Below are 25,997 nucleotides of genomic sequence, written 5' to 3' on the forward strand. Positions count from 1 at the left end.
TCATTGCCTACCTTTCTATGAACACTCCCAGAAAGGGCTTTCGTTTATACTATTGTTCCTTAACTCCTCTCCAATTATCCAAAATAAATCCAGCCTTCAAGAGTCAGTTCCAACTCAACCTTCTTTGTGAAGCCACCCCTGACCATTTTGGCTTATGCTTTCCTTTCTTAGATTTTTTTTTCTCTTTTCTTTTCTTCTTTCTTTCCTATTAAAATTTTTCTTTTAATACGCCATGAGATATCTTGATTGTATATTTTCCAAAGTACTTTTGCAGTTGCATCTTCCAATTCTTCTAAAAGACTTCACCAGTCTTTTCAATGCAATGAAAGATTCTGTATTATACTTCTTTCCTCCTTCTCTTTTTGAATGTAATATCATCCTAATGACATCAATGGTCATACATTCTTATCTAATATGGAAAAATATTTACAAACATCAGAAACCCAGTTCTGAAACCTTTGCATTAATTCTGAACTGAATTAGCATTTTCTGGCTTTAAAGAAAGGCGGCAGTTAGAACTGGTGACTTGTTGATAAACACATTTCTGCTGAGGGAAGGGGAAGCAGAGTGAATGCTGCATTTCTCCGTTGGCCCCAAAATTCTCACTCTCACAAAGGGGTACTTCCAAAATAAACATGCAATGGTGATTTTAAAACTTTTACTGCAACACAATAATGAAGTAAACAGTAATTAGACACCTACCAATTTTTTCCCCAAAGCAAACCAAGAAACAAACAAACCAAAAAACATAAACAGGAAGATAACTCTACCTATTCTTGCAGTTCCTCCAATCATGTTAGAAGGATGTCTAACATGATCAATGATCAAAAAAATTTTTTTTTAATTTTTTGAAGATTTTATTTATTTGACAGAATGAGAGAGAGCGCACAAGCAAGGGAAGTGGGAGAGGGAGAAGCAGGCTCCCTGCCCAGCAGGGAGCCCGATGCGGGGCTCGATCCCAGGACTCTGGGATCATGACCTGAGCCGAAGGCAGATGCTTAACCGACTGAGCCACCTAGGCGCCCCAGTGATCAAAAAATTTTCAAATAACAGTATTTTCATTTTAGAATGTTCCCCTTTTCTCCTCCTTCCCCCTCCCCAGGTATTTAACTTGAGAGAATGGGCTTTCTTACACATTAATTTTATACCTATATGAAGCAGCAACAATAAGTCAATAATTTGGCATTTCTGTTTATAGTTGCTCCAACTGTTTTTTCAATTTCACAAAGCCATTATCCAGTGTTGCTCCAAAATAGAGACTGTAGATTCCAGGGAGCAAAAATTCTTTTCTTTAGATTTATTTATTTGAGAGAGAGAGAGAGCATGCCTGTGAGCAGGTGGAGTGGCAGGGAGAGAGGACCTCAAGCAGACTCCCTGTTGAATGCAGAGCTGGATGCCGGGCTTGATCTCCCAACCCATGAGATCATGATCTCAGCTGAGACCAAGAGTCCCACGCTCACCGAGCCACCCAGGTACCCTACATAACATTCTGAAATCAATGTTAAGTCAAAGAAATGTGAAGCAGGGCGTTACACTAAATTTTTGGATTCAATACACTAAAAAAAAAAAAAAAAAGAAAGAAAAGAAAAAGAAAAAGTGAAACCTAGGAAAAGTTACCTCATGTTTTATAGAAGAAACAGAGACCTGCAAAATCTGACTTTGGGTTGTATAATATTTTACACACTATGCGGACTGTGGCATCTGCTAAATGCAGCAGACATGTGGGCATTGATCCCTGCCCTGTACCCCCACCCCCAACCATCTTCTACCTGATACCACCTATTGTGCCTATGAGCCCAAGTCATCTGAGACAGTCCGGTGAATGCAGTGTGATGATCTGCTGTGACATATGAGGAAAGAAGTCCCTTTCCATCTTCATCAAAATTTTGCTATAGAAGAAAATTGGCAGCCAAGTTCTCATTCTTCTCACAAGCAAACTTTGCTCGTATCACAAGTCCTTCAGGAAATCCTAGTGCCTTTCATCCTTCTACGGCTTCTCAGTCCTGAGGTGTTCCTTGAGTGTATCTCGCAGGCGCACTTCCGGCTTGTGCAGCTCCGCCCCCACGCCTCCATGCCCTCCTCCTTGACCACCTGCTTCTTGAACTGGTTCATTTAACACCAGAATCAAATGATCCTGGGGTTGGCTAATTTGCTGCCGGAGTTGAGAATGTTCTTGACCTCTGGCAGCAATGCCAGAAGCAGGGAAGGATTCTGTTAGTCATTTGTCTCATCTGTTGAAACTGAGGCTGATCCGTAAGAATTCAAGGGGTCTTCTCCAGAACTTGTAGGGTTGCAGCTGCAGTCACTGAAGACTGAGGAGCCCCCGTCCTAGCTGCTGGGGGAGGGGATCAACCACAGCCCGACTTTCTCTCTCTGGGGTTCCCATAGAAAGATGCCCTATTGCTCTGTCAGGGTAGTTGAAACCAGCTCTTAGGGCTGTGGTCATTTGCTGGCCTTCATAGCCCATTGACATGATCTCGGTTACCACATTCTCACAAGACTGCCCTGTGACACGTGCACCTGTTGCGTCTTCAAAAGGGTTTGGCCAAGAAGACTCTCGTGATGTACCATTCATTTCTGCTGGCTTTTCTGCAGGGTTTTCTTGTTTTTGTGGCCCTGGCAGGTGCAGGTGTGGGAGTGGGGCTTCAAGCCACAGCCCACGTCATGGAGGAGCTAATGGTGGTGCCCTGGCAGGATGTGATCGGTGCTGGTGCTGTGACAGCTTTAGGTTTTGCCACCATAACCATCACAAGGTTTCTTCATCACTTTTATACTCTTTTAGAGCAGTATCATCATTGAGGACTTTGCTGGAATAAATTAATTTTTGACCTGCTACAGGAAAGACATCTTTCCCCCTTTCCAGATTCAACCTTCTCTTTCAGTGTTTTCATCGTCCCCCTGGGGTCAATGTCAGTCCTGTTGCTGGAGGGTCTGTGGGGTAACCTACTTGGTGCCACCAGGCAGCAGGCCAGATGGCCATGGAGGCAGGACCCTTTCTTAGATTTTTAAAAACAACTATCATTACCACCATTCATGACTCTGTCGGGTAGTTACTTTGTTAGGTGTTTTGCCATTTCTATCTAATCTCTGTCCTTGGGGCTGAGGCTATGTCTTAATTTTTTATGTCTATTTTTTTTATTCCTCAGAGTGCCAGGCATAGTAGATATTGAGTGATTAGCTGGTATAATAATCATCAAACCAACTATAAATCCCTGTGACGTTCCAACACCTGTTGAAGGAAACAAACAAAAAAATCTCTATGCCTTCCCAATACCATGCAAACTGGCCTTCTGCCAAGTGCTAGGCTTGCCAGTGAATGTAGACGGCTGGGCAGTTTCTGGGTATTTTTCAGAGCCTAATGGGAAGCTTGTGCTCAAGAGCTGCAGCTGAGTGCTTAGGAAGAGAGCCAGGCAAGAGACCCCTCAATCCCAACCACACTGCATTCTTGTCACTGGCCTCACGGTCATTGAAAACTAACCTGCACTTACACGCCAAATAATGCAGGCAGGACTGGGTTTGGGAGGAGGCAGGACTCTTTAGGGCTAGCACAGTGCTTCCTGAGGAAGAAGGTAGCCTTCCCCTGCAGAAATGAGAAGAGCCGCCCCTCTCGGCCATGTTCCAGAAGAGGAGGAAATGTGAGGTTCCTGCCAAAAAGGCATTGATTCATGGTGTTAGTGCTCCAAAAGATGGGTTACAGAATCAGGCTCAACCATATCCTGGATTGATATGTGTGTTCAGAAGGGCTTGTAATACTCTCTTGTGTCTCATTTACTCTTCCTGCTTTTAAAGATACACAGAGGGCATAATCCCTATTTTTACACTGATGAGAATGAAGGTATGGAGAGGTTAAGTGACTCATCTGAACTCATACACACAGGGAATTGGGGGCAAAACACAAATTTTCTCACAGCTTTATATTTTGTCTGTATCAAGCACTAATTTATATTATGCTAATATCCAGGAAGAATAGGAAAATCCATGAAAATTTGAGCATTCTGAGTGGGAGGAGGGACACTGCTTGAGCTTAGGTAGTACTTGAAGTGTATCACCTTTAGGCTTTAGTAAATTAACATATTTAAAAATCCATAGCAGAACATCATATAGACACATTTTTAAAAGTCATGTCTTATTACACAGTAATTAAGGTGAAAAGTCACCCTTGTCAAAACCACCCATGAGAGACTCCATAAAGGAAGCCTATGACAAATGCACTATCACCTATAGGGAGTAGTGATAGATAGTGGTATCATGGTGAAATTCACGACAATCAGTTTTACCCAGGACAGGCTATTGATAATGTTACAGATGAATGCTAAATGCTACATGATAGGAGCTATCTGTCTGATCCAGTTTAGTTCTTCTATTCTGCATTTTATTAAATTACCATTCCATCCCTTTGTCATGTTCCCTCTTATTCACTATTATCTTGTCCTTTGAGTATTTGACAAATGTCTTCTCATTTATCCTACTATGCCGTACAATCTTCCTTTGATTCTCTGTCTTTGATTTTCTTATTTTTACATCCTCTTACCTCAGTTCTACAATCTTTCCAGCATTCCCTTCTAAATGATGCCTTAAGCTGTACCTTGTGTTTCTCTCTTACTTTTGATTACTTTTTTTACATTCAAGTTCACTAAACTAGGTATTTTTTCCTTCTATTTTCCTTTTTTCCTTTTTCCTTTTTTTTTTTAGAGTATTTATATTAGGCAGCATGCATTACCATTAGGCATGCATTAATTTACTTCTGAACAATGTAGCTGTTACTTTCTTGCTTTAGCTCAAGCAGTTCTCACTGTGCCTCTTGAAACCTGCACATAATTTTCTTGGTTGGATATTACCAGTGTCTTTCATTTTCTGCCTTCTTTATGTTAAAACTAGAATCTAATGGGGCAAATCTAGTGAATAGACAACATTGCTTAGATGCCATCCACTTTTGCACTTGCAGACTTATATGGCTTCCTGCTAAAATTAAATTTCAGATCTAATCATTTATACGATATTCTCAAGGGTCATCTTCAAAAACTACCAGTTTTGTATATCTAAGTGTCAGTGAAGGAGTCCTCAGGCAAGCCATTAGACAACACACAAGGAAAGTGATAGAAGCCAAGTGGCTCTCTGGAATGGTAATAAGTGAGTTCTCTACAATTTCTCCCTAAATATTTCAGGCGTCAGTTTTCAGAGTCCCAAACCAAACAAGTATGATGTGCTTTACATTCTCTCTCTCTTTTAAAATGTAATAGAAATAAAAAAAAACATTGTAGGAAACTTAAACCTCTTAACACTATGAATAAGATAAACATACAATATTTTTGGCACTTAAATCATTTAAAAACTAGTTTCATCATTTTAGAAGTAATTTTTATTTAAATTTGATTTTAAATAGGCAGTAAAAGACAATGAAAATAAAGCTCAATTTTGATATTTTATATAGTTTAGTCTATTACATAACATTCTCACCTTATGGATAAACATTTAGAAGATGCTTATCAAAGGAAGTAAAACATCCAACTGAATATTATAAATATATGCCTGATTTTAGTGTATTTTAGAGACATTAAAAATCAATACTTATTTTGAGTTTTTCTACCTCTTATCTAGTTGTTCAAATGCTATTTTTAAATTATTCACAGTTAATTAATTAAACAAATTACTGAACTACTGTGTGCATGATATTGGTGATACTGTGGTGAGAAAAAAAAAATTAAAGGACATACCTCCTGCCCTTTTGGAGCCTATAGTCTGGTAGAGTAGAGATGTATTTGTTGAGTGATCATGAAAATAAATTTATAATTACAAACTGAAGAAAAAGCACAGTGGTATAAGACAGTTATAGAGGAGTCTCATCACACCTAAAATGTCTCCCTAAGGCAGCGTTCCATGAGCTGAGGTTTGAAAGGTGAACTGGAATGAATAGAAGTTAACAAGATACAGGAGAAGGTGATTTACTTCAAAGGCTAAAGAAAACCTGTGGAAAGGCTCTGCGGTGGGATGAGGTAACTGAAGGGCTGTATGGCTGGAGTGCAGATGGTGAGAAGCACAGGTGGCAGGAGATGCGGCCAACAAGAGGATGGGAAGCGTTAACCTAAGAGCAACGAGAAGCTGGAGGATGAGTTTAAGCACCCGGGTGACATCTTCAGATTTGGAATAGCAAAAGTGCATTCTGGCTACACTGTAGAGAACAGAGTGGAAGGAAAACAAGAGTAAAAGCAGAGGGAGTAGCTAGAAAACCCATGTGGTAATTCCAAACTAAAGATTATGGAGATGGAATGAGAGTTGGAGAGCGGGGAGGAGATCTATACAAGAGCAACCCCCTGCATTTGATAATGGGTTGAATAAGTGGGAGTACAGTGAAGAAGAAGAAGGACTGAGGAAAATTTCTAGCTTTCTGGCTTATATGTTAAATGCATCAGGGTCCAGATAACCAGGCCGCGAATTTGGGGAGAGATGAGGCTGGGCAGTTAAGCAAGAGTCAGATCACAATGTGAGAGCGTCATATGTCACACTACACCAAATGGAGAGCTGTTGCAGAGTTTGAAGGAGAGCGAATGATGAGGTCTGTGATTTGGAGAGTTTACTCTGTTACATGATTAATAATTGGTTGGAGCTGGAGATGGCTTGGAAAGAGGTCATACAAGGAAACTGAATTGGATTGGGTTGAAAATGAAGGTAAAGGGTAACTCATTCATTTTTGGGGGGCAGAACTGGCTACATATTGAAGGACAGATCACTAAGATGCTCTAAACAGAAAAAAGTATGGGTTTTAAGAGGAAGATGATGAGTTTAATTTTAGATGTCCTGTCGGCAGCTAGGTTTCTAGGACTGAAGCCGGAGAATAAAGTCTGTTTTGAAAATACAGATTTTTGAATCTTCAGCAATTAAAGCCCAAAGAAAGAATTTACAAATGAGAAAAGATGTAGATTGATGACTGTACCCCAAGAAAACCAACTTTTAAGGGATGGGCAGAGTAAGAGCCTGAGAATAAAAGGACAGAGAATATGTGAAGAAGGAAAGAAGGGTAAAAAAATGGCAATTGCTACAGGGGGTTCAAGTAAATTAAGTTTTCATTGGATTTAGTGACCAACATGTCATTGGTTATCTTTTATCTTTATTTTTTTAAAGATTTTATTTATTTATTTGAGAGAGAGAGAGAGAAACAGCATGAGAGGGGAGAAGGTCAGAGGGAGAAGCAGGCTCCCTGCTGAGCCGGGAGCCTGATGTGGGACTCGATCCCAGGACTCTGACCTGAGCCGAAGGCAGTCGCTTAACCAACTGAGCCACCCAGGCGCCCATTGGTTATCTTTTAGAAATAGCTTTAGTAGCAAGCCGGGAGAGGAAATCTAAATTGCAGTGGAGTGAGAAGAGAATGCAGACCTGTCTCCAAAGCCTTCAAAAACTTTGGCTGTGAAACAGGAGAGGGAGCTAAGAACAGTAGGTATGGAGATATATGGAGTTGGCATCAAAAAGCATCTCGGTATTCACACACATTGTAGGACAGTTCAAATATGCTAAATATGATTCCTATGTTTCAAGAAACTTATATTTCAAGAGGGAAATCAAATGGCAATAAGCCAAAATACACTGAAAGAGATGTGTGCTTATGTAATATTTTGCCTATGTAATATTTGTGCTATAAATTATATAAAATGCATGTTAAGTGTTAGTTTGGGGAGGAATATGATTCTTTTTACCACAGGTTATTAGAGAACTAGATTGCTCCATGAAAAAAGGAGCATAAAATATATAAGCACTTGTAGGAGAAAAGGCAAGCACCTACACCAGCTATGTAGGATGAGACTCACCAAATGCTTTAACAAATCTAAAGAATGCGTTAGTCATAAATCAACTGGTCAGCCAACAAAGCAGAAAAAAAGGAGCATAAAAAGACTGGTTGTACCAGTGAAACAACTGGAGCTGAAATTATCAGGTGATTATAAGCTTCCCTGAAAGAAGGGAGCTGGAATTATCAGGTGATTGTAAGCTCACAGTAGTTTTCAACCTTGGCTGACATCAGAATCATCCCAAGAGCTCTTGAAAATCCCAGTGCACTTACTGCCCCCCTTAGACCAAATTACATCACAACTTTTGGGAGTGAGACCTGGCCCCAAGTAATTCCCATGTGGGCTCCTAGTTTAAGGCACTGTCTCCTCTAATGTAACCATGAAAGTCATGGCTACCACACTTCTCAGACTGTGGTCCCAATGCTGGATCATTCATGGCCACGAGATAAAGGTACTGGTGGTCTTAGGCTGATACTATTGGATATTTCAGTCATCTAGCCTTCTAGTGATGATTCCATATGTATCAATTCACCTTTTGATTATCATGCAGCATGACCACAGGGGAAGAATTGATCATGTTGACTTGAGTATTTACGGTCTCCATGATAGTTATGTTTCTAATTATAAATGTGATAGAGACAAGGTTAATTAATAAATGAGGATTTTCATTTCCTCCTCATCCTCACTTCATTGAAGAGATCTTTGCTTTCATTAGTCTTATTTCTAGGCTTTTTGTGTTATAAAATCTGAAGGCTGCACAGATAAAAATGGTCTTAGAAAAAGAATAACTTTACAGTGGACAAATCTGGCAAACACTACCTTAGCCAGGTAATCAAGATAATAAGACATATGGATTGCATGGGTTCTTAATTTGATGTAATAAAAATGATAAAATGATAAAAATGATACTTTACTTCTTTAGCCTTTCCCACAAAAACCCATAACTCTATACTTATCACAAAAACATGAGATGAACCCCAACTGAGGGACATCCTACAAAATACATGAGCTTGTCAATACTATCAAAATCATCAAAAACAAGGAAAGTCTAAATCTCAGTCCATAGCCTAAGAAGACATGATGACTAAATGTAGTGCAGTATCCTGAATGGGATTCTGGAATAATATAAAGATGTTAAGTGAAAACTGAAGAAATCTGAATAAAGTACAGTTTTTAGTTAATAATAATGGATCAATACTAGTTCATTAGTTGTGGCAGACATACCATACCAGGAAATTAACAGTAGGGGAAACTGGGTATGGAGTATAGAGAAAATCTCTATATTACCTTTATAACTCTTCTGTAAATCTAAAACTATTCTAAAATAACAAGTTTATTTAAAATAGTATTGAAATTAACTGAAATTGGATCATATACCTGATTGTAAAATACAACATATAAAACACCTAGAAGATAACATAGGAGAAAATCTAGACGACCTTGACTATGGTGACAACTTTTAGATACAACACCAAAGTCAAATTCATGAAAGAAATAATTGATAAGCTGGACTTCATTAAAATTAAAAACTTCTGCACTGTGAAAGACACTGTCAAGAGAATGAGAAAGCAAGCCACAGACTGGGGGAAAATATTTGCAAAAGATATATCTGATAAAGGGCTAGGACCCAAAATATACAAAGACCTCTTAAAGCTTAATAATAAGAAAACAACGCAAATAAAAAACAAATAAGAAAAGATTTGTGTTAGTCCATCTGGGCTGCCATAACCAAATATTATACATTAGGTGGCTTATAACAACAAAAGTTTATTTCTCATAATTCTGGAGACTGGGAAGTGCTAGATCAAGTCCCCAGCAGATTTGGTGTCTGGTGAGGACTTATTTTCTAGTACCATTTTTCACTGTGCCCTCATAAGGCAAGGAAGGGGAAAAGAATCTCTCTTCTCTAGGGGTTCCTTTTATAGGGCACTAATTCCATTCATGAGCACTCCACATTCACGACCTAATCACCTCTCAAAGGCCTCACCTCCTATTATCATCACCCTGCCAGTTAGAATTTCAACATAGGAATTTTGGAGGGGACATAAACCCTCAGTCCATCGCAAGACCTAAACAGACATCTCACCAGAGATGATACACATGCAGATGGCAATTGAACATGTAAGAAGATGCTCAGTATCATATATCATTAGGGAATTGTAAATTAAAACAAGGAGCTACAACTACACACCTATTAGAATGGTCAAAATTCAAAACACTGACAACACCAAATGCTAGTGAGGATGTGGAGCAATTGGAAACTTATTCATTGCTGGTGAGATGCAAAATGGTACCACCACTTTGGAAGACAGTTTGGTGATTTCTTACAAAACTAAACATACTTTTACTATATGATCCACTAATTGAGCTCCTTGGTATTTACAAAAATGAATTGAAAACTTATGTACTCAAATGTTTATAGTAGCTTTATTCATGTTGCCAAAACTTGGAAGCAACCAGGATGTCCCTTAGTAGATGAATGGATAAATAAACTGTGGTGCAATCAGACAATGGAAAATATTATTCAGCATTAAAAAAGAAATGAGCAAATCAAGCCATGAAAAGACATGGAGGAAACAAATGGATATTACTAAGTACAAGAAGTCCATGTGAAAAGCCTACATACTGTATGATTCCAACTATATGGTACTCTGGGAAAGACAAAACTATAGAGACAGTAAAAAGATCACTTTGCCAGGGGTTTGAGAGGAGGGAGGGAGGTGGAGCACAGAGGGTTTTTAGGGCAGTGAAACTACTCTGTATGATACTGTAATGGTGGAGACATGTCATTAAACATTTCTCAAAACCTAAAGAATGTACAACACCATGAGTGAACCACACAGTACACTATGAACTTTGAATGGTAATGATTGTCAGTGTAGCTTCATTTATTGTGACAAATGTACCACTCTGCGGGTGGGGGTGTTAAAAATGGGGAAGCTATGTATGTATAGGGTTAGGGGGTATATGGGAACCGTCCATACTTTGCAATCAACTTTGCTTTTAACCTTAAACTTCTCTAATATATGCAGTCTATTTTGAAAAATTTATTCAGTATGGGAGAGTCTGCTGAAGAGATGAAAAGATGCAGGCTAAGACATAATAAAGGTCTGACTTTCCTAGTAAAATATTTCTTGTGTTTCTAGGCTGAGATCATTAGGCTCTAATCAGATCAATGAGAGAATGCTTGTGTCAGTTTTGCTTTATCCCTCTATTCCCCGTGTTTGGCATTCTGACAGAGTACCTAGAACATGGTAGCTGCCCCGTAAGTATTAATAAAATGAATGAATAAATGAAATGCCTCCTGTTCCATGGAATTTTCCCTAATTACCCTTAAGGAGATTAAATCATTCCATTTATGTTTCTCAGGTACATTTCTTGTTCCTTTATTTTATTTCATGTTTTATTATATATTTGCATGCAGCTGTCCCACATTACCCTCCACACATCTAAATAGATATCATATACACACACACACACACACACACACACACACACACACTAGACCGAAGTTCCTTGAATACAAAGACTGGGCTTCATTTATATCTTTCATCTGCAAACACTTAGCTTGGGTGAACATTCATACATACTTACTGAATTGAGTTTACTTTGTTTGCTATGACCAGTTTAAAATTTCTTATTTAGTTGTAATTACATAGCAAATACAAAGTTATTAGCTATTAAATTAATATGAGATAAATGTACTTATTGATCTAATTAATACCGAACAAGAACTGGCGAGAAACCGTTCTATATCTAGCTGGTACTAGATTCTGAAAAAGCGTTTCATATGCTATTTGTAATCTCAGGGCCATTGTTTAGTGTTATGTGCTCAGAAGCCGATTTGATTTCCCTGTGGAAATTTTCCTAAACCAGCAGCGTGCATGTGAGGTGGAAAGATTACTGAACCAATGGGAATCTGGAGACTGGGTTCTACTTAGGTCCCTGAGTTTAGTGAATTGTATGGCCAGTGGTAATTCTTTTCATTGTCACGACCTGAGGTATCTCTTCTTAAACAAACAAACAAAAAATGAACTAGATAATATGTAAGAACATTCTAGCTCCAATATTTGTTGTCATTTAAAGCTCTTAGAAAATCTAACTAGATCCCTAAATGACAGGCCAGTTCTCTGCTCATGCATTTTTCTGGCCACAAGATGGCGGACTTTGTGTTGTTTTCTTCATCCTCTAACAGTAAAAAGAAACTTGACCTTCTTGTAGTTTTTTTAAAACACCCAATTCCTTAAAAAGTCTGATAAATTTACAACACGGACTTTACATTCTAACTTTTCAAAGTGTCTTAAATGCTTTGGATTTTCACAATAAAGATTTCCTCTTTTGTGTGGGAATACTGATTTAGACTGATTTCTATACAAATGCAAATATCCCGTGATGAGATCAAAGCGTCTGTAAGTATTTTCATTTGTTTTTCTTTTTCCTTACATAGTCAAAGACAGTGCTGTTAGAATTCAAAATTGATAAAAACTTTTATGTGTGACTGGATAGAATTTTCAAAATATACTGTCACTCTGATATTTTTAGCCCTTGTCCTTGACACTGCCCAAGCATCACAACTTCCTTTGATGCTACTGAGTTTCAGGATTTTATTTGAGGCGGAAGTAGCAAGTCAAAATGCATCTACTTCATGAACCAAATTGGGAATTAGAAACAACAATATTTGCACTTCAGAAATTTGATGTAATTTTCCTTAAAACACATAATCTATCTGCTATAAGAAGATTCATGACCCTCCCAACTTACCCTGGTCAGAAGCTCATTCATTTCCGACACGAGCGTGTTCAGATTGCCTTCTGCCAATTGAATGAGCCTCTCTGGGGCCCGCTGAGGTGAGAGCAAGTGCTGAAAAAGATGTCATTCCACATACATTTTAGTAAAAGGTTTTGCAGTGATCATGGGGTTGCACATTTAACACAACAGTTTTCCTTTTTATACAAAGTACTTCACCATCTCGCCTTCAAAGGTAAGATAAACCATTTCAACTGGGCACATTTATATGCAGTGCTACGCAAAATATCCTGGCAAGCAATGCAAATTGCAGTCATTTATTGAAAAATTACAACGTGCCAGGCTTTTTTTCCCCCCACTTAATTCTTACAACAATTCTATGAGGTAAATGTTATTTTGTTTTGTGTCTGCGGAGACTCTGGCTCTAAGAAAGTTAAAACTTGCCCAAGATCACATGGCCAGTAAGGGGTAGAGTCAAGATGAACTCTGATTGTTCAAGGCTCCCATTTCAACCAACAGAGATACAGTTTACAGGTTAGAAAGAGAGGAGGGGCCAGGTAAGGCACTCACAGAGGGGCCATTTTCTTCTGTTGAACACAGTCAATGTCACAGAACAGTAACATTCGACAGGGTCACCCTGTGACAGTGATGAATGAAAGAAAACAAGACCACTCCATAATCTTGTCTAAGCACAGGCAAAGCCATGGTCTCAAAGGTACCAAAAATCCATTTGCTGTTGAATCTGAGTGACCTTTGGTCATTACAGCTTTAGCCTCCCTGTGTTCTTCCCTCCTTCTCCATAAGATTCATTAGAATAATCCATTACCTCCATTTCCTAATAGCACCCAACCCAGCCCAAACCCCTGCTTTCTTACAGCTGCCCCAGAACACCCAGCACAAACCCAATACTCAGTCATTTCTATGACCTTCTTAAGGAGACACACCCACATGCCCCATGGTGGGCAGTGTCCCTTGTTGCAATGAGCTCAGAAACACAACTCTGTTCTCAGCTGTCTCTGGCTGGACACAGGGAGAGGAAACAAACAGGGAGGTAAAATAATTTGCTTACCATTTTAAAATATCAAAATAGGATCCCAAGGATCCAGGTATTAAATAAATTGTTGAAGAAGGACACAAACCCAGAATCAAGGAAGACTGGAACTGAAGGAAAATCAAGGTGGTGTTGACCAACACTCAGCCAGCCCTCAGGAGGTAGAGGACTGTATCTCTTGGCTCAGGTAGTGGCCACAGATTAAAAGCTCTTCCATTAGGGCCTTTTGCTACTTCATCCAGTGCTTATGTAGTATTTCCAAAACGGTTTACGTCCTACTGAAGTATTTGCTTTTCTAGTTCAATCTCCTTTCTTTGTATTCATCCCGTGCAGAGTAGTCCCCCTCATCCGTGGGGGCTATGTCCCAGGACCCCCAGTACATGCCTGAAACTGCTGGTAATATCGAACCCCGATATACTGTTTTTCCTTCTGCATATGAGCCTAGGATAAAACTTAATTCATAAATTGGGCCCAGTAAGAGATTAACAACAATAAAATAGAACAATTATAAAGATATGCTGTAATAAAAATTATGTGAATGTACTTTCTCCCTCTCTCAAAATACGTTACTGGAATGTACTCACCCTTCTTGTGATGATGTAAAATGATGAAATACTTATATAATGAGGCACTGTGGCATAGCATGAGGCTACTATTGACCTTCTGATGACAAGTCAGAAGGAGAATCATCTGCTTGTGAACCAAGGTTGACTGTGAGTAACTGAAATCGTGGATGGGGTGGGGGTGGGGGGACTAAGGAAAATCACCAGTCAGCATCTTCCTCATTAAAACTCCTATTTCTGAATATGAGGCCTACAAGGTAAACTCGGATTCCTCTGTCTAGCTTTCAAGGTTGTCCTTCATATCACCCTGACCCACTCACGTTTCTAGCCTTATCTTTTATGAACATGCCTGCCTTCTCGTGTCGGACAGAGAGGCCCCGTGAATTCACAGCTCCATCTCTGCTCGCACACTCTCTTCTTCGACTCAAGGAAGGCGTATGAGCCCAGGGCCAGGGAGGCCTTATCGCTGGCAGGCTGGGCTGGGCCTTTCCAGGCAAGTTACTTTCTCTTTCTGAGCTTGACAAAGGTAGTTTCATTCTCCCCAGTCCTAATGTCATAGGGCCTCTACTCAAATCCTGGCTCTGCATTTAGTAGCCATGTGATCTTGTGTCTCACATTAACTTTTCTGTGTTTTGGTTTCCCTACCTGAAAAAAACAGTACTTCTTTCCTACCTCTTGGAGTTTCTAGAAGATTTATGTATGATAATTCATGTAAGACTTTAGTCAGTTAATTGCTTTGCACAGAGATACTCATCAATAAGTGTTAGTTATTTTTGCTGTCATCATTATTGGCTCCCTCTTCTGGAAAATAAGAATAATAATACTTGCCTTGAAGGCCATGGTCCAGATTACAGAATATACTCCCTAGAAGAGTATCTGCCATTGTCTAGTGAATAAATCTTAGATTTTTCCTCCAGTCCTTGCCAACATTTCTCTGCCTATTAAATTGTGTCTATTCTTCAAGTTCCAGCACAAATTACACTCTCATTAATAATGCATTCCCTGGTTTCTCCGAATATTACCTGTTTCTCCAATCTTTGTACAATATTGTAAGTCAAAAATTTATAAAATACATGATGATTATCCTGATTGTTAAATTATTGCTTTAACCACATAGACTGTAAGCTTCCTGAGGGTAGTGACCACAGTGTAGGAGTCATGAAACTCCCAGGGAACCAGGTGCAATACCGAAACATTCCAGAATTTCTCCAAAAGTACCTGATCATTGACGGATAGTGAATCGGGAGTCACTTTCCATCTTTTGTTATCAGAGGAAGTCCCAATTTCCTTAACATTTCCTCCTCTCCCACCCACTACCGAAAGTTTTAACAATGTTTTAGAATAGTGTTTTTCAAATTAGTTCTCATTGAAGTGTTTTCAAAGTTCTGCTAGCTCTCTAGTACAAAGTTTTAATTTTGTGTTTTCATTTTGACAGGAAACTTAAATGTTAATGTAAGCATTTCTGGAACTCAGGCCGGGCACCCGAGAGATGGATATGGCCATCTGATCTCAGTGCCTACTTCTGCTTGCATGTCTGATCGTATGGCAGATTGAACACGTAAATCATGTGACCTTGTCAAGTAATGCCAAATGTCATTTTAGGACCCCTTGCAAGGGGCTCTGTAGTTCATACTGTAGAATGGTAGGAGTTATATGTAATATACATACTGATGAAAGAACCTGTGTGGAAGTAGTCAGGGTCATATTCTCGTTGCAAGCAGCAATTTGCTCTCAGCAAAAATCATCTGTTATTTTATATTAATGTTTTTAATTTTAATTTTAGTGTTTTTTAGGCTTTTGTAAGGATTAATGTGTTTTGATTTTATTGAGCTGTAAGTATAGGAACTATACCTGATTTTATGTTTGTACATATTTAAATAACATAATAAAGCTGATTTAGGCCAAGTACTGAGGGTACATAAGCCACTTTCCCTTAACAGCAGTCTGTTATAGTTAATACTCAAATTTGAAAAACACTGGTTTAGAAAGTCTCTGAATTTTCCTCCTGGTTGCTTGCCTTGATTTGGGGTGAAGGGAAGATTTACTAATTCTGGTCACTACCCCTTGGGAAGCTTCTGTCATCTTTTCCCTGGCTCTTGCCATGACTGCTCCAACCTACCTTTAGTTCTTGAGTCATATTTTCGAGACCATACAGCATTTTATATGGGGCAGGTAGTGGGCCAGTGAGGTTGATACTCATGGCCATCTGCTCTAGGCGAGCCAAGTCACCGAGAAGAAGGCCTGTGCATTCATCACCACAAACTGTGAAAGGGGAAATGACATAGAATATTTACTTCTGTTAAACATCCCAGGCAGATGTTCAAAGATTTCAGCTATGAAATATTTTATGGCCCACGTATAATTCCGCAAGAGATGATGCTACTCATCTTAGATAATTAACGCTTTCAAACGGATCACGGTTGGAAGAAAGAGGAAAAGAACAACAGGAGAGCAGACATGCCTGTTGGCCAGAAGCTGAAATAGGGACAGGGACGTAAGTTGAGGAACCAAAGAGGAGGAGCAAATGGATTTTGAGGGGAACGAGCATATAACAGAAGTACGAGAGGTAAGAATGGGATATAACATTATGAATGTTCCAGCAATTCCCCCATAAGCAATCTAGAGGACCTCTGTAACTAGAGGATAAAACATGCTCCCATGTCTAAAACTGTATGCAAATAATGTGCTCTACTGCAGTGCACTGGAGAGTGTCTAGAGCAATGGGGTCTCCCCATGTTTCACGGTACCATGTAGGCTGCATATCCCAAATTTGTACAACTTTTCCACTTGACAACTACGGAAAAGAATAATTTTTAAAAAAGAGAAGTCAAAAGAAAGAACTTTTTATAATTTGTGTTTCTTTGGCTCATGATATGTATGTATTTATTTACTTACTTACCACCTTAATTGCCAACTTTTCCTCTTTAGCCTTTCAACACATTATCGCCCATCATTACATGTACTCCCACAAATTCCTGCTTTGCTAATTAACCTCATCCAGCCTTGCGGATAAATAATTGCTAAGGGCCAGGAAAATGTTATTCCGTAAGTAGCCAGAAGTGCTAATATTCTATGTATAATCTTTTCGATAATTAGAAAGAGGGAGTATTCAAGCTTGGAGGGGTGGAAGGGGGCTGGTGGTAGAGTTAGTAGAGAGAAAAAAAATGGATGGTTTTTTCATTATTAGATTAATTTCATAAACAGTAGAATTTCTAAAATGAAAATACATGAATTATTTTGTAGGATTTTAAATATATACATATTCAGTTTGAAGTTTTTAGTTCCTTTTTTTTTTTTTTAACCCTTTGCAACAGAGCAATGAGGTGTAGCTTCTCCATGCCAAGGAGCATGTATTACCATATTTATGATATGCATTCATGTAGACAGTTATCATTTCTAGCATATATTCAGCAGAAAGAGGTATCAAAACTATGCACAATGAGAAGAGAGGTAAATGCATAACATGGCAAATACCAAGATTTGGAGTAGCTTTGGACCATGCCCCAAATTGGCAAGAATTTAATTAGTCCTCTAAAATAGCACTCCCCTGAGCTGCCTAATGGAGAAAAAGCTACTAACTAAAGCTTGTAAACAAAGAGAAGTAGTACAGAGCGTGATTTTTTTGATAGGACAGCAGTTAAAGGTGAGTTACAAGATCCCTTCACAGGGATTCAACTGCCCCAGCAGGGCTTTCAGTAAATCAGCTCTGTACAGGTGATACCTGCAACTGTAGAGTGTCCCCTGCAGGAGCTTCACCAGCTGAGTGAACAAAGAGGCTTTGGAGGCAGGAGCCCAAGTGTGGAACTAGAGCTGTATTCTCTTCCTCTTCTGCTAACCGGAAAGAAAGGGAATTTGCTCTACATGGAAACTCAATGAAAACAACAGAGCGCTGTGTCTTCCTGCTCCCAGTTCAATGGGAGTGCTTGAGAAACTTTAACACACCTGTCTACATGAAACATTTACAGAAAACACAACCAGCAACATAATTAGGTGCCGAGTTGACTCTGTCTAAACATCAGAACACAGTCTGGTTCTCAAACGCTAGTGGGTCTCAGAATCATCTGAAGAATTTTCTTAAATCACAAAAGACAGCCACCTGGCTGTACATTAAAATCCTATGGGGATTTATAAAATACAGATGTCCAGGTACTTCCCACCCCCACCTTCAGAGCATCTGATTTCTTGGGTCTGTGGTAAGGCCTGGGCGTCAGGATTTTTAGATTACAGAGGATCCCATCATACAGCTAGGGTTTAGAGACACCATTGCAGATGGTAAGCTTTAGGGATGCTCAATGCTAAAGATGAAAGTCGTCATTTTGCTTCTTGTCTCCTCTGCCTCGGGTACTTCTCCCTCCATCTTCCCCTATGCGGCTCCTGGATATTCAGGTCGAGGGCTTAAGTGGTACTTCCTCGGAGGGGAAGGCCATGATGACTCAGAAATGACTGTCTCCAGCAATCACTATTGCATTCCCTTGGTCTTGTTATCTTAACACTCATGTGTGTATGAGCTCCCTTATTACTTTGTTTATATATTACTTCTTCCATGCCAGAGAAGAGATCTTAAAAACCTTTGGTCACAGTGTTTAGCATAGTGTCTTACACACAGTAAACATAGTAAAAAAATATGTGCTTACGACTATCTTTGTGAAAGAAGAGCAAAAATATTTTGGAGAAGAGCAGAGTGTTAGAAGGAGAGAACAGAGAGAGGGAGGGGGGAAGGGAGGGAGGGAGGAAGGGAAGGAGAGAAGAATGGTCAAACAGGAAGTGTCTAAATGGGAGAACATGATAATGAGATAGGAAATGGAGAACAACACAGATATGTGAGGAACAGGAGAACAGAATAAAAACAATGGTAAGAGAAAACTGTCTTGTGATTGGAGAGGCAGAGATTGAGTAATGTCGGGATATGGCTGTTATGATACCCACATAAAGTAATTCAGGTTTTTGTTTGTTTTGAGGTAATTCAGTTTCGACTCAGGAAAGAGTTATTGGAATGGAGGAAGGGATGAGAAGAAAAAAGATAAGAGATGTTATCAAGAAAGAAACAACACAGATGGGTCACTGACCAGATAAGGGCAATGCTCAGTTCTGGGGTGGATTAAAAATGGTCACCACTTCCTTCCTGTTCTCCCATTAAGAGGTGGAGCCTTATTTCCCTCCCCTTAAATCTGGGTTGGATTTATGACACACTCTGACCCAAAGAGTGTGTCAGAGGAATACTGTGTGACTCGTCAGCCTCAGCTTCAAGGGGTTCAGCATTTTCTGCTTTCACATTCTTGGAACCCTGCTGCCTTATGGATAATCCCAAATGAGTCTTCTTGAGGAAGAGAGGCAGCTGGGAGCAAGAGAAAGGCAGGCCCGACCACTCCAGCTGAGGCCCCATCATGTGAATTGGGCTATCTGCGCCTCCCCGGGCATGACAACAAAAGAACTATCCACTGGAGCCCAGCCCAGTCTGTCAACCTACAGAAGCTTGAGGATATATCCAGTTGTTGTTTTAAGCTATTGAATTTTGGAGTGACAGCAATACATAACTGATACACTTTCCCAAGTTTTGCAGGTGTAATTTAGAATTCAAATTCAGATCAGAGACTTACAAGTGGCAATTCACAGGCTAAGAACAAGTATTAGCAAAAATTCTTAATTTTATTAAAAGTTAGGAAGGATACAAAGGTTCCTTTTCCACTGAGGCCAACTTTATCATTATTATAAAGTGCCATTCAACTTCTAGTGAAGATGGATTTTGGGCAGATGTTCCCAGGATGTAAACAAAAAATATGTTCTTTTTACTTTCAAGATCTTGAGAGATACTTCATAATAGGACGTCTCACCATGATTTTTAGGGCAGTGTGTTCTTCAGGAATCCTTTGCTAGCCCTTTCGCTAATGTATTTATAATTTATTACCTGCCTATTTCCAAGAAGAAATTGAGTCAGCTCACTAACAATAGTGTGTCTAGAGGTTCCTTACTGGTGGCTCCAGAAATTTCCAGGGAAAAGTTCTCAGATTTTACTTCATATAAGAATAAATCAAGCACTGGAATGCAGAGCTAGATCTGACTTACTGTAATACACCACAGAGTAAATTGGTGAACTGGAACGCCAAGAGGCATGAGGAATACTGATTTTTCTCATCACTTATTCTATCCCTGCCCATCTGTTTTGGTTCCTCATCTTCAGTTGTTGAAATAAAATATATTTAATTGCTCTTTCAAGGACTCATACATCCCATTTTATGTTTCTGTTCCAAAGATCTATTATTGTCCCATGTCTTATGGTCTCCATATTTGCTTTTTGAGGAACAAAGTAGAAGCACATTTCTGTAAGTTAAAGGTAAGTTTTACAGTATGCTCCAAGTAATATACTAACATTTGTCCAAATGGGTCAGAAAGACTTATGGCTATGACAGCCATGGGGATTTTCCTAAAGCTTCTATATAAGTTTAGTTCATGCAGTTAGAAGATACACCCACGAGGAAATGTGCCTTTTACATAATTGTTTGCTATTTTATTCTGACACAAAATATTTTACATATACCGTAAGCTACTTTTATTTGTCCTCAAAAAGTCTAAAGTGTCTGGCAACAAACATGGATGCAAATTAAAACCACATTTAATTCACTATAAGTGGGAAGATTTGAAGAGTGTACAGAGACATGGAATATTCACATTATGTAAACAGTTGTTCTTTGATAAGCGTGCAGTAACTGCTCAGTGTAAATTAACACCTATCTTATAATCAGGACCCCCAAAGAACCTCTTCCAACCATTCTATTCAGAAGAGATAAGGTTATAAAGTGAGATCCTGGCTAAACAGCATGGGAACAAAAGCAAATATTTCAAGACTATGATTATATTTTACATGACTAAATGTTTCTGAGGCTTTGCCTATAAAAGTGTCAGGATAAATTTGTGTCTAATATTAACAAATGCAATACTAAATTCAGATCGTTATAGCTGGGCACATGTAAGGGACAAATCATGCAACTGATATTACAGATCTTTCTGTTAGCAATTAGTACAAAATACTGCATTTCTACCAGAGTCCCCCATGCATAATAACTACTGGCTTACTGTCACAAAAAATTCACACACTACGTCCACACCAAAGAAGCTGAAGCTGAAATGAGTGCATTGAGTATTTTTTGAAAAGGCCAAACCCATTAGCCAATTTTAGGTAAAGATACATAAATTGTCTGCCCTAATAAAATAGGGATGAATGAGTAAATATACATTTCTAACAAAAGACAAAATTTGTGTACTTATATTCATGTTTTAATTTAACTTTTATATTAAGGCCATTGATATTTCCTAGGATATGGATTTTATATTTCTCTCCTTTCTCTTTCCCTTTCAAGAAGAAACTTTTAGATTATATTTAGGGCTTATTATTATGTAGAAATACTATTTCCTAAAATAAAAATTTGGTTTTAAACTGATTAAGAAGTCTTTTTTGCCTATTATTTCTCTGAATAAAGGGAAAGGTATTCTGTAGGCTTTAGATGAGGCTGATGAATTTGTTCATGCACCAAGTTGTTTTATATATTATATATAATTTGTATATTTAAGATATCATATAATATATAAGTATAATTATATTAAATATATAATATAAATAAGAAATTTATAATTAATAAACTAATAAATTTATATAATTATATGTTATATAATATAAATTTTATATCTTAATTTTAACTTAATTTTTAAATATTTATATATGTTAAGCAAAATTCTGTACATTAAGTATATATATATATATAACACAAGTTCAATATGGCTTAAGTATGGCATAACTGTTCCAAAAAAAAGGAGAGCGCCTGGGTGGCTCAGTCGGTTAGGTGTCTGCCTTCAGCTCAGGTCATGATTGGGATCGAGTCCCGCATCAGTCTCCCTGCTCAGCGGGGAGTCTTCTTCTCCCTTTGCCCCTCACCCTGCTCTCATGCTCTCTCTAGTTCTCTGCCTCGATCTCTCTCAAATATATAAGTAAATAAAATATTAAACAACAGCAACAAAAAACAAAAAAGGAAACTTTTTTGTAAGCCCTATAATAATAATGGGATAGTAACTTTTATCTATATGTTCATTACATAGCAGGCAATATGTTCTTTTGTGCCTTCATTATCTCATCTAATGTTCACAGTAATTCTATAAAGTGCTATTAATATCCTCATTTAAAAGATGAGTAAAATAGTCAAAATAATTTTATATACGAGTCTATAAATATTGCCATGTGAAAACTCAAAGAGAGGAGAAAATATAAGGTGGTCATAAAAGGGGTTTTCAGTGAGTTGAAGAGCCTAGAATTAGAATTATAGAAAACCAGAAGTCAGCCTAACCTAAATATTTCATCAGAAACTGATGAGTTGCACAAAACATGTTTTTGCAAAAAAGTGGTCAAATAATAACCATGATGCTAATAATGCCTAGAATTTACTGAGCATGTATTAAGCTTAAGTACTTCGCATATATGTATATAGTATTTTGTTTCCATCTTACAGATGATGAAATGAGGTTTAAAAGAGTTGACTAAATGGTGTCACACAACTTTTATGTGACCATTCAGGATTCGAAACTTCTAGAGACACATCATGACAGCATGCTTCCTGGCATCAGGAGATGGTCTGCTTCACGGACACCACAGAAAAGACAATTGCACTATCTTACTTATAAGAATTCCTCTGACTTGAAGATCTTATGATTCTATTGTTCTTCGAGGTCAATGAACTCCTTCGATCTAACAGAGTGAAAACTGTAATCAAATGGAGTTTACTCTTAAAATTAAGCCTGACAGAAAATAAAGGAAGTAGTGATCAGCCTCCTGTACATGACAGTTCAATAGCCCAACTCCTTCTTCCATTAAGAGAATGGCTTTCTCAGTGTGATATACAAACCCAATGATTAGGAAAATTACCTAGAATCAGAGTAAGAGTTGCAATCTCGTAATCCTGGACCTATGCTAAGAAGGTTGACAAAAAACTCAAAGCATCTTTTACTAACAAAACAAGTACAAGTCAAGTGCAAACAGAGCGAACAGAAGTTGCTTCTATAGATTCTATGACATCCAGATTTGAATAACATGCCACAGCTTGGAGTTGTAAGAAACTACAGTAGACATACTGGTCTTGGGATAGGAAGTAGCATTTGGGGATTAAGTGGGAGCAGAAAGAGGACGGCATTTAAGGGGCAAGGATGGAGGGTGATCACATGCCCCACAAGCAAAGCCATAGCTCATTAAAAAGCATCTGGAGGTCAACTGATGCTTTATCATCATCTTTTATTATGGAAAGTCTCATTTTCTTTACAGTGATCAGCCACATTGCACTATTTTGTTCCTGCTCTTATTTATAGGGGAGCAATAATTGCCATTAACAATCATCGGTGATTTATAAGAGTATAACAGTGTTCTAGCAATAATATATAAGGGCTGCTACATTATTGTGATAAGATCCTTGCTGGCAACTGGATATTAAAAACAATAATCTTGACCATCTCTGCAGATCAGTGTCAAGGTAGGATAAAACTTCAGATCTTAGCTTTCACCAAGTGGCTGAAAAGTATGTATTTTACCGAATTAAGGTGTGCTATCATATTTAGCTAGGTTGCAGATAAAAAACACACTTCATAACTGTTTTTGCAACACTGGCAAGCAAAACCTCATCTTAAATGTTATATTATAGATAAACTGTGACTATAATCAATAAAGCTCTTATATTCTTAATATCTCATAGGCAGTGAATAAAAATAGGAAGCATCAATTTGATACTTATAAAATGCTATTTCAGGCACTCTTTATGGAATAACATCTTGCCAACAGCTCCTAATTTTAATTTCTGTTCTCTATAAGAGTAATATATTTTACTATGCCACTCATAATCTATTTTAAACATTACATGAGTTGTTTTGTGCTAACTACTGAGCTGTAGAAAATAAGACATGAAAAATCCAAGTTTTGTGATTCACCATACAGAACTTTACTATTAAATAAATAATGTCTTTCTTGCTCATTCTCAAATTTCAGAAAGGCAGGTGGTTGTTCTCATTTTATAAAATGAAATGTAAATTGTGAATGATGGGTTGGAAGAGGAAGTTGGATTTGTATTAACCTAACATACTGAGGAGAAGTCCGTCCTGTTTTGGGAAGTACAACAAAATATCTCTTCAGGACTCACCAACATTTATAAGGGAAGAACACACTGTAGAGTTGTCCCAAATTATTCCTATTAGAAAAAAGTAAAAAGGTCTAGAAAGAAATCTGAGCACCCAGCTAATAATGTTTTTCACTTGCATAGAAGGTAGGACTCTACCTGACAATCCTTGATGAATAAAAATCTATCCTAACTCCCATATAACTATCATAATGTTTTAAATCTTAGAGGAGAGAGTCTCAACAGTTAGTAGGAAAAAAAAGGGTATTTATCTTTTAACATATATATTTAAAGTTTTTCATTTTTTAGCTCATTTTATCTTTATTCTTTATTGAGGTAACATGGGCTTTAAGCCCAAGAAGTAAATGAATAAAGAGCTGAATTAATTAATGTTGAATATACTGGGAAAACCATGATATCTGCTTTGTGTCTTGCATTGGCAGTCAGCATAAAAGAAAGTAAGATGTGCAAGGCAAACCTCAGTTCAAATTATAGCTCTATGGAAAAATCACTGTGAGCTTTGGAAAAGCAACTTAAATCACCTAATTCAGTTTTCTTATCACACAGTGGAGATAATAATGTATAGGGATGCTGTAATCATTTAAAAACATATAGAGTGCTTAATATAGTGTCTGGCAAATGGTAAGCTCTCGATATAGGTGAATCTTTAAAAAATTACTATTCTGATGAACCATGTGTGGTAAAATGGGCTTTGGAGAATGCCTAGAATCTGAAAACAGATGTTTTGGTTAGGCATGCCCAGGCACTAACTCGGATGAGTGAGGTTGATAACCTTGGTGGATTGAATTTGGCTCACTAGGAGACACTCTGCTATCTAAATATTACCTATTAAGGGGATAGATTATTTGTGTACATTCCTCATGACAGTAATGGAAATTCCATGTATAAAAGGCCATGTCCCACCAGAAATCCACCATCTTGGCTCCTATAAAATCCAAGCTGTTCACTGGCAATTGTCCGTGGCAGCCATCAGACTCTTAGGTGCTCCAGGGAAGCTCTTCCATGATTTCTGCATTTGCTCTGTACTGCACAATCTCTACAGCAAAATTTTATATCCTTTGTTAAATAAATTAATTATGTAACTAACTTTACAGGAGGTATAACGATTCTTTCCACCAGTATGCCACTCTCTTGAGATAATGCAATGATCATGCCTAGATCATTTACTGTGTTTTTTTTTCTTCTATTTTTAAAAAATACACAAATCCACAATATGGGTGAAATTAAGTCCTGTTTTCTAGAGAATTAATTAAAGAGAGAAAAATTAACTATATAATGCATGCTACTAACCCGAGTGCTAATTTATTACATACTAGGACAAACATCTTGATTTTTATAGTCACCACTATTAACAACCAGCACCAATTTATCTCTTTTCTTCATCAATGTAACATGGGCTCTAAGTTCAGAAGAGATTTTTCTCAGAAGACATTTCTCTTACTACACATACATAATCTCTTACCCAAACCAGGCTACCTTCATACACACCCACTCACAGGCCTTATAAAATTCCACTATAGTCACATGTGATAAAACAGGCTTTTCAGATCAAACAGGTAGGTGAATCATTCTTTGGTATCTTGCTCTTATTTAGCTTAAGGATATAGAGAGATACTAAAAAGAGATTTGAAGATAAGTCAGTTATGTTGTTATTTGTGTCTTGATTATCTTATTTCAAAACTAGAAGTAGAAACTG

General features: G+C 38.0%; 1 protein-coding gene and 1 pseudogene across 1 annotated transcript in view; both read right to left on the reverse strand.

The window, feature by feature from the left end:
* The window catches only part of LAMA2 (laminin subunit alpha 2), a 468,253-nt gene that overhangs the window by 130,584 nt on the left and 311,672 nt on the right, over window positions 1-25,997 (reverse strand). Inside the window, exons 34-35 of the mRNA XM_088023741.1 lie at window positions 16,258-16,400; window positions 12,540-12,638 (exon numbers count right to left, since the gene is read on the reverse strand). Of these exons, the coding sequence (XP_087879867.1) occupies window positions 12,540-12,638; window positions 16,258-16,400 (242 nt within the window). The remainder of the gene's footprint in view (window positions 1-12,539; window positions 12,639-16,257; window positions 16,401-25,997) is intronic.
* On the reverse strand, window positions 1,530-6,159 carry LOC114225643 (lysine-specific demethylase RAD23B pseudogene; annotated as a pseudogene).

Source organism: Eumetopias jubatus, unplaced genomic scaffold, assembly GCF_037043125.1.
Source record: "Eumetopias jubatus isolate StellerSeaLion01/CBP00866 unplaced genomic scaffold, mEumJub1_p1.0 scaffold_6, whole genome shotgun sequence".
In the NCBI taxonomy this organism is placed as follows: domain Eukaryota; kingdom Metazoa; phylum Chordata; class Mammalia; order Carnivora; family Otariidae; genus Eumetopias; species Eumetopias jubatus.